The sequence below is a fragment of the Diplotaxodon limnothrissa genome, linkage group LG5 (assembly GCF_057381915.1).
Source record: "Diplotaxodon limnothrissa isolate DT_005_m linkage group LG5, D_limnothrissa_male_GT1.1, whole genome shotgun sequence".
In the NCBI taxonomy this organism is placed as follows: Eukaryota; Metazoa; Chordata; class Actinopteri; order Cichliformes; family Cichlidae; genus Diplotaxodon; species Diplotaxodon limnothrissa.
In genome coordinates, this window is record NC_140600.1 from 1,309,632 (window position 1) to 1,319,246 (window position 9,615).

The 9,615-nt window shown below is 47.0% G+C and overlaps 1 protein-coding gene across 2 annotated transcripts in view; it reads right to left on the minus strand.

Moving 5' to 3' along the window:
• The window catches only part of zbtb40 (zinc finger and BTB domain containing 40), a 15,070-nt gene extending 8,739 nt beyond the window's left edge, over window positions 1-6,331 (minus strand). For both annotated transcript variants that reach the window (XM_085352943.1, XM_085352942.1), the window contains exons 1-6: window positions 5,627-6,331; window positions 4,883-5,307; window positions 4,379-4,521; window positions 3,020-3,233; window positions 2,463-2,846; window positions 1,589-1,795 (exon numbers count right to left, since the gene is read on the minus strand). In XM_085352943.1, the coding sequence (XP_085209069.1) occupies window positions 1,589-1,795; window positions 2,463-2,846; window positions 3,020-3,233; window positions 4,379-4,521; window positions 4,883-5,307; window positions 5,627-5,778 (1,525 nt within the window). In that variant the 5' untranslated portion in view covers window positions 5,779-6,331. The remainder of the gene's footprint in view (window positions 1-1,588; window positions 1,796-2,462; window positions 2,847-3,019; window positions 3,234-4,378; window positions 4,522-4,882; window positions 5,308-5,626) is intronic.
• Window positions 6,332-9,615: the final 3,284 nt, after the last annotated feature.

The following is a 9,615-nucleotide window of genomic DNA, read 5'->3' on the forward strand; positions in this document are numbered from 1 at the left end:
TGTTTTGTCGTCCACAGACTCGAGCTGAGTCGCACAAACCTCTGTGCGTCTGTGCGACTCTCAGCTTCTCTGCAGGATTATTATTGAAATGCTGCTTTTAAAAAACATTGTACGCTCGAGTCTTCAGCGCGGCTGCGACGCACATCAGCCTCCTGTGTGTTTGTGTCACACGGGAGGTTATAAGCTGCCTGCTCAGCTGCCTCTCTGCGTTTGGATGAACCGCAGCACCTTCTGCTTGTTATGTTTTGCACATTTCACCAAATGAAGCTCTGTTTAGGTACTTTGTCGGCTTCATTTAGCACATTTTTCACCACTGCTGCTTTTTACACTTCAGCTGGCTGGTTGCTGATCTTATACCATTAAGCTCATTCATCAAATTCTACAAACATCTGAAAGCATTTCAGTCTTCAGCCTGTGTTTCTGCTGGGAAAGGCTTGTTCCAGGTAGTGTGACTGCCGATGAAGCGCTCCATGTTCCTCAGCTATTCCACCACCACTAGATTCCTCTTCTTTTGTCATGTGTGCTGGTGTGTTTCTTATTTCTAACTTTATATTCAACTTTATTCAACAAATTTCCACAAATCCATCCAAGATTCATCTGAAGCGTGATCCTTCAGCTTCATCTTTGAAGGCAGTGACGTCCTCCCACTGTGTGGGAACCAGTGTCTCCAGTGGGAACCAGTGTCTCCAAGCCTATCCTTGTTTCCTGCTGTTCTCTAGCAACACAAACCTCCAGCAGCAGCATCACAGCAGACTTTTTAATGTGATAATTATACGACCTTGTAGTTTACTGTTATATTCCTATGTTCCTTATAGATTTGAATCACCAGTTGAGTCACATGATCTGTGACACGGGATCTCTTAGATTAGCCCGATCCTGCCGACAGCACACCTTCATGTGGACGTGAAGGGGAAACCCCGGGTTGGTTTACAGAGTCAGAACCTGATGGACATGTCAGGGTGAATCCAGATGAAGCAAACGAGCTGTGTAGCACAGGTCCTTGGGTCCAGCTCAGCCTTGATTCATGCTTTTGGAAAAGGCTTCAGGCTTAAAGCTGCTCTTTGAGCTCTGTCTCCCAGTAACACTCTCCTAAAACCCAGTCTAACCCTGCAGTGGTCGCCCACTGTCTTTAATAAACACAGACCTAAAAGTAATGACCACAGCCCTGCCCACTACAACAGCACAGTCACCTCAACTGGAACAAAAGAACCATACTGGTGCACTGTGATGATGCGCGGGACTCTACAGCTCCACACTGACACCACTAAGGTGGATATCACAGCCAGCCAAACGGAGCTTTTCAACCTCCACGCTTTGTGCCATCCCTCCTTCCTCTCTCTTTCTCCCCTTGGTTTCCTTGGTGATAGGTGTGTCACCTATCAATAACATCATCATCATAACTCTGTGGGTTTGAAGTCTCAACACTTTATCTCTCTGGTTTGTCCTGGATGTTGAATCTTTGTTTTGTTCTTGTATCAGTGACAAGCTGTTACACGTGAAAGACACATATCACCACTTGTATATCACACAACCCCAAATGTGTGTGTGTGTGTGTGTGTGTGTGTGTGTGTGTGTGTGTGTGTCTTACCCTCAGAGTGTCTCTTTTTGGTGTGGTATGCAAGTGCAGCAGCCACGCTGAAGCTCATGTCACAGTGCTTGCAGTGGTAGGGTTTCTCCCCTGTGTGCAGCCTCATGTGATTCTTCAGAGATGAGTTTGCACCAAACTTCGCGCCGCATTCATCACAAGCAAACGGCTTCTCTTCAAAGTGCTCAGTGCGCTTGTGGTAAATCATACCTAAGAAATGAGAAGCACTCATTAAATGGAACAAAGTGAAACGATCGCTGTGCTGTGACGCGCGAGCTGGCCCCAAACTGAGCTCAGAGTTCATGTTACGACACATGTGATCTTTCCCACAGTCCTTTTGCACACGGCAGCACACGTTTGCTGCCTACGCTGTACGCACTGCAGCTGTGCTGACCAGAGTCGAGTGCACAGCGGGGAAACCACACATCTGTCAGGTACGGTGTTCCTGCCTTAGAAGGTTTCTTTGCTGGTGAAATGACCTGTTTCAGGTCCTTTTGAGATTTAGACTGTAGCCTAGCAGCAACATCAAATGTAAAGCAGCACAAAGTTATACTCCACTCAACAAAAGAAAGAGAAGCACAGCAGCAGCTAGCAGTGCTGGCTGCCAGCTCGCAGCTTCCATCTCTGACTGGGATTAAACCAGCAGCCCCATGTTTTCATTACATTCATATTTACCTGATAATTCAGGTAGTGTTACTGCTTGTGACGCTTCTGTATAGTAAATGCTGAAACCAGAAGCACATCAGTACCTCATCGACGGTTCCTGCTCTGATCATTATCAAACACCAACACTGTGGATGCAGCCTGAGAACAGCTGTGAGATCAGCACAGACACTGATCACATCAATAATCTTGCTTTAATGTCACGTGACTTTACCCGACGGGTGGGCGAAGGTGCGGCCGCAGAGGTCACAGGCCGCCTTCTTCTTGACCCGCGTGGCGCTGCGGTGAGCCTCGGCCCGGTGGCGCTGCAGGGCCCGCTTAGACAGCTTCTCAGGACACTCGGGACACTGCTGCTCACACTCCTGGGACATGGAGCAGCGCTTCATGTGTGCTAGCATTCGACACTTGTAATCAAAGCTCTTCTTACACCAGTGACAGCAGTAAGGTTTGGCGTGACAGGAAGCAGGAGAGGAGCAGGGAGGGGAACACTCGGTTGCTACAGCTGCATCTTCCTGCTCCTCCTTGTTCTCCGCCTCGTCACCGTTTTCATCTTCTTCCTGGACACGATCTTCACTCCTGTTCTCCTGCTCTGAGTCAGCTGCAAACATGGACGACAGACTCAAAATACGTAGAAGACATCCACTAAAAAAGCTTCCTATCACATCCTGTCCATTTGCTGGACGGACACAAATGTATATAAATACCGAGCTGTCCTTAATGAAGACAGACCTACACATCGTCTTTCATGTTACTCCCGGTGCTCGTCTTTACCTCCAGTGTGGCTGCCATCGGGCTGCCGTACGCTCCTCTCCAGCTCCTCCAGCAGAGGGAGCAGCTGTGTGGGACAGGACGATGAAGCTTTCTGCTTGGCGGTGCGCAGCAGCTTGATAAGCCCCTCCTCTCCGATCTGACCCTCTTTCACTTTACTCATCAGCTTCTCCGACACGGAGCTGGGATCAGCCTCCTCACAGCACCGACACACAACCTGAGAGAGCACAAAGTGCAAACAAAATGAAATTGTGGAGCAGCAGCAACCTTCCAGTCAGTAGATGGCGCCCTCGAGCTACAGCCAGGAGCCGTCACAGCTGTAGCTCAGAGCGAGTTGTGCGCTCACAGTACGCTGACCATGAGGTGGTGCGGTCAGCGAAATGGGAACAGAAATGTGCTTTTGGCTCCAGTACGTAGAGATACACTGTTACTGTCGTCGTCTTCTATGTGGAGCCACAACTGTGCTCGAGTGATTCCTGACACTGTCCAACAAAGGGGGACAGCCTGGAGAGCTACTGTTCAGGGCTCAAACATGTTAAACAACGTGCAAGGGAGGGGTTCTCAACCCGCGGCTCTGGAGCCACGCGGGGCCTGGGACAATGAATACATTAAATAAATTAATAGTATTTAATTGAAACGTGTTTATTAGTGTTAGTGACTTCTACACTGGGAGATTACTGTGATCTTGAAATATGAAATTTAAATGATATTTGATTATTTTTCGTCGGTCAAACAAGCGCCACACTTCACCTCAGGAGGCCACTGTCACTGAGAATAACTGCAGTGATGCTGAGGTAACCGAGACGTGGAACGGCATCCCGACACGAACGTGTGGATCCTCAGCTCCACAGACGGAGGTGAGCAGCTGCTCTCCACCCGCGCCTCACAGACGACAGCGGGAACTTCATGCAGTGTCGATCCCATCGTCCCGTTAACCAGGTAAGATTAATATTTATGATGATGCAGATATTTTTCAGTGACACAGAGATTTGTTTCCAATGTATTTCTTAAATTCAGCTCGAGGCTCAGGATGACCGTTAGTTTGCTACGTGAATCCTTCCAGCTTGTTATTGTGTTGGTTTCTTGTTAGTATTTTAGTACATAAAGAAAATGTAGTTTTCTCTGTAGCACTTCATGTGTTTCATAAGCAACACACTTTGTATGTCGTTGTTTATACAAAGCATGAAGGTCAAAGAGCAGTATTTACAGGGGCATCTTCATTTTGGATGTGTTTGCAGCTCGGTGGCTTTTTTATGAAACCGGGTCCAAACGGCTCTTTGGGTGTTAAAGGTAGCCGAGCCGTGAGCTAAGGTGGTATTAGATGGAGTCAAACTGTAGAAGAACCAGGGCTTCCTGTTGTACCTGTCGCTCTCTTTCTGTCAGGCTCTCTGCTGCTTGGCTCAGCAGTTCCACAACAGACGACGTGTTGGCGAGGAGACCAGACTCGCTGGACAGCCTGGCTGCCGACGTGTCGCCACCTTCTGAGGATTTGATGTCTTCGGGCCCTGTGGACAGAAAATAAAGTCTAGTTGTTATCTTGTTTATTGTAGGGAGACTATTTTAGACCAGGCGTGGGCAACTCCAGGCCTGGAGGGCCGGTGTCCTGCAGGTTTAAGATCTCATCCTGGGTCAACACTCCTGAATCTCATGATGAGCTCATTAGCAGGCCTCTGGAGAACATCTGGAGGTCAATCAGCTGTGTCGGATCAGGGACACACCTAAAACCAGCAGGACACCGGCCCTCGAGGCCTGGCGTTGCCCACGCCTGTTTTAGACTCTATTTCCAGTAACGTGTGATTTGAATTATTCCTAGATCGACTCACACTATTAAATTCCCCAAACTACGGGTTTAAACATAAGAATGACCTGATGTGTCAGGGAGCTCCACGCGGGCCCTTTTAATCGCCGGCTCGTCATCGCGGTCATGCTCAAACGATTCTTTTTTCAGCTCGTCCGTCACCTCCGCCTCGTCTGAAGACGGGTTGTGCTTGCTGGGCGAGGCTGAGCCTTCAGGCTTCATATTCGGGGCTTTGTCGGTCACGGTGAGGTGTGGCACAGCGGAGCTCACTGATACCGGGGGCTTCTGGTTCACCAGGCTGGTGAGGACTTGCTTAAAGCCAACGGCCACGTCATACATCTGCAGGCTGTCTGCAGCGGCGACTATGCGACTGACGTTGTGTTTACCTGGAGGCAGTTTACCAGTGTAGACCATGTCCAGGAGGCAGCCAAACTCCTGCGAGGAAACCACAGCTGTGTCGATGGAGATGGTGTCGGAGCCATCCAGGAGAGACCTGACGGAGACAGCACCGTTCTGGTTTTAAGCTGCAGTGTAATAAAAGCGAACAGCGACTGCAGCAGCCACCTGTACACCGTGCTGGCATCAATATTAAAGTATGACGGGAGCAAACACAAAGAGCACATCTGTAACAGCTGCTCATAAACTTTACTCACGTGTTAGATTTCATGGTCCTCAATAAACACATTTTTAAAAAAGCCAAACTAAAAGTTCATGAGCTGAATTTGACTCATTCTTCCACAGGAGCGCTGCTGAGATTAGATGAACGACTGTAAGGTCCAAATATGTGACTGCAGAAGAGTCACCAGGTCTACCTGAAAAGCATGCTGGAGGCAGCCAGCACCAGTTTATGTGCGCGATGACGACCCTCTCCCACCAAGATGGTGCAGTCGCAGAAGTGCTCGTCCTTCCTCAAGGCCCACAGCTGCTGCATCAGCTGGCTGCTGTAGTTGGGTAGCTCCATCATGTTGGTTTCAGGGCGACTGCACCAACCACAGCTGTAATCGTTTCATGTCCAAACACACAATCAGGCCTGCAGCATTATCACAACTCATCACTGGTACTTTTCACTAAAACTGCGTTTATACCGTACTCACTCTGTGCGCCGGCAGCACGAGAAAGACTCACACAAAGCTGCAGTTTATCCGACTACTGTGTAAAAAGCTAATGTTTTTATTACAACATCAACTAGTGTATGAAGCACCACGTGATGCCGGACACGGTAACGCGTGGTGTCTTCACTGTGTCGTCTTATCAGTAACTAACGTTCAGTCTTCTTAAACAGTGTTTACCGGAATGTAACTAGCTGTAGCCTAGCTAAGGTTGCTAATGTGCTCCAGAGAAGCTAACTAGTTCCTGTAATATTAGTGAAGCACGCTGCGATACAGGAGCGCTCCCAGTAGAATAAACCCCAGACCATCACTAAGGGCTGTACCTTGAATTATTCAATCCGAGTCTTTATTTAAACTTCTCTGCTGAACAATTCTGCCGTGCGCAATAAAACTCAACTGTTTTGAAAATGGCGACACGCAGTACGTGAACAAATTGGGACACTTCCGGTTGAAGAAGTCTCATCACAGCGAGCGGTTCGCTTTAAATCTGTTTGTATGACCGTTGGGCCTTCACCGGAGCAGTCATTCAGGGACGTGCGGTGTGGGCTCGTGTCAAACAACAGCTCCACAGTTCATTACAAATATATTCTCTCAAAATTATTAAATTAACGACAAATACATAAAAGCTTTTGCCTGGAACAAGAATCTGTTATATATTCGTAATACAGCGGATGTTCCCCGGGCACTGGACCGGTACCGGTCCGTGAGTCGTTTGGCACCGGGCCGCGAGAGTTGAAGCTCGGGTGTGAAATGTCTGGTTTCCAGGGGGTTTGTCGTGTTGTAGGTGCGTCTTATTTTGAAAGAAATACGTACCCGTTACTATAGCGACCAGAGAGCATTAAGGGGCAGAGAGGAGGACGTTACCGTCAGTGTTGGCGCGTTTCAGCAGCACGCTGCTAACAGACAGTGAATTCACGTTTACTGTTATATTTACAAAATACCGCCGCGGTTCTCTCGGTCGTATCGTTTTGTTGTTGCATTTGTCCGCCACACCTTAAAGGCCGCTCCGTGACGGTCTGACGTTAAACCGTCCGGGGAGCACAAGAGGCTGCGCACCGCTGGTTTAGATGTCAGGAAGCGGCTCGTTCACCACAGCGACTGTTGCTTTGAACATTTCTGACTTCCTCTCAGTTCACTGCATTTGTGGGATGTTTCAGAGAGCACTCGATGCAAACCAAAGCATGACTAGGACAACAACAGTTTAACAAAGAGTCCTTCAGTTATCTTCGGCCCAAGTTCAAGAACTCATTAGTTCAGTGGTTCACTAGAATTGAGATAACAAGAACATTTTGACAGGAAAATAACGGTGCAGGTAGAGCTGGGCGATAGAACGATAACGATATGTATCGCGATATAACTTTTACTCGATAGAGAAATTAAGCTATTGCGATAGACCTCGCCGCTCGTCCTCTTAAAAAAAAAAAAAAAAAAAAAAGGTCAGCCAATCCAAATTAAGTAGCGCAGAGCCGAACCAATCACAGCCGCAGCGTCACGTCGCGTGACTTGTTACGTACAGCACAAGTGCCAAGCCGCACGTGTGTTTGTTTGGGAAGCAGCCAGCGGGTAATGGAGGAAATGAGTGTGCCGACTAGAAAAATCAACCGAGCGTGACCGAAGAGAAAACAGATGATGGTTCCAACGCCGGAGAGATTGTCGAACGGAAGAGCCATAGAAGTTCCGTAGTTTGAAGGTATTTCGGCTATTTCAAGTCTGACAAAAAACAGAGTAGCGTGCACTGTAAATGTGCCGAAAGCAAGTCTGGAAATACAATAAACTGGTGCATGCGTCACACTGTGCGCCACGTTATTGTTTCGGTGAAATGAATTTCTACAATACTGTTAATTCTACTCTCTGCAGTGTTTAAATGCTTACATATACACACAGTTACTGTCCGTCCACACATACGACTCGGTTCTGCTTCTATGCCCCAGCTTTGTTTACTTTTTCCCACCGAGGCTTCTAGACTTCTGATTGGCCAACATTTCGGCACGGTTAGGAATCTAGCGCCACCTGCTGCTTTGACATGTTCCTAGCAGCGTTTTCCTTCATTTCTGCCTTTATGTGTGGACGGGATTATTTTTTAAAACGAAAACGGAAAATCTCCGTTTTCAAAAATACCCGTGTACGTGTGGACGTAGCCTCAGTCTCTGACTGGAAGCGCTAATTCGTCATTCGGCTTTTGTCAGACTAAAGTAACTGTTAAAACTGTTTGAAAAGCTCAGCTATACAACAAGGAGAGATTGAGAATTTCCTTTTAGTTCTCAGTTTATTTGATATTGACAAAAGTTAGTCAGTTTTGTCTGTTCTTCTGTAAAACAAACTAAGATTTATTTTTAGAATTAATATTTTGTTTCTAAGTGGAATTGACAGTTTAGTCTGTTTCGTTTGTTCTATTTTGAAACTTAAACGCTTTAGCGGCTGCCTTTTGTGTAGTTTGCAATATTTGCCTTTATTTATCTGAAAAAGTCTGATGTTCCTTAAGTACATCTACCCTGTTGAACTTATTATGGGAAATAAATATTTAAATAAAAACAAGCTGCTGATTATTTCACATTTTACTTGTGAGCAACGGCACATTTAAATCTTACAAATATAGTTATTTGGCTTATATCGTGATAGATATCGTTATCGCCTGAAATGAAAAAAACATATCGTGATATGAAAAAATCTCATATCGCCCAGCTCTAGGTGCAGGTTTCAACTACTGAGACCATGTCTGATCCAATGAGCAGCCGTAGTAGATGACTTATTGGACATCTGTAGTAAATGTGATATTTGCTTTCTATTCATGCAGAAGTATCAAGAAAACAAAAAGCTGCTGCACCGTCTCATCTACAGAAAATATACAATAGAGCTGAGGCAAGACCCGTGATGCTGTGTGAGGAAGTTAGGAAGCACAGAAAAGTGAGGGTGGGAGTAACAGATGAAGTCTGTATGGCCTGTGATACCCACAGACACTGAGCTACAGTGTCTGTGCAGAAAGACCAATGAAAATGGGTAAAAGAACATGAGGCGGGTGGAAAGGTGAAACTGGAAGTAGTGAATGTGGGCAGGCTTAAATTCCTGGTGTCAAAAGCCCAACGCAGCACAGTGCACAAGAGAGGAGGTGAAGGTGCAGGTAGGGTGGAGAGGTGTTGGTGTAATATCTGAGAGCTGCTCTGATGTTTGGGCCCGAGACGCAGCACTGACGAGAGGCGGAGCTGGAGGGCGTGAGATGCTTGTAGTGAGTAATGAAGATATGAAAGGGACAGCACAGGCGGGAGTTTGGAGACAGAGGCGCGGCTGGCATGGTTTATACATGACCTGCTGCCAGGCAGGAGGAGAGGAAGACCACAGAGGAAGACCACAGGGATGCAGTCCAGCCAGGTAACAACAGACCATGCTCGGAACAGGACGATATGATCTTAGACGACCTGCTGCTGCAACCTGGAGCAAGTTCATTCATTTGCTGTTAGTGAACACTGATCAGCAAGTATCCCATGAACTGACGGGGCTCACAGACGTGTCAGGCCCTGAATGAACTCAACATTATGAAGGCAGGGTGCTTTGAAAATAACTTTATTGTTTATAAGAAATAACAGTGAAAAGAAGACAACGTGTCACTGCTTACATTTGTTTCTCACCATTTCATTCTCTCCAGCGTATGATTTCCATACTTTGTAGCTATGTAACTGCAAATGCCACATCGAGTG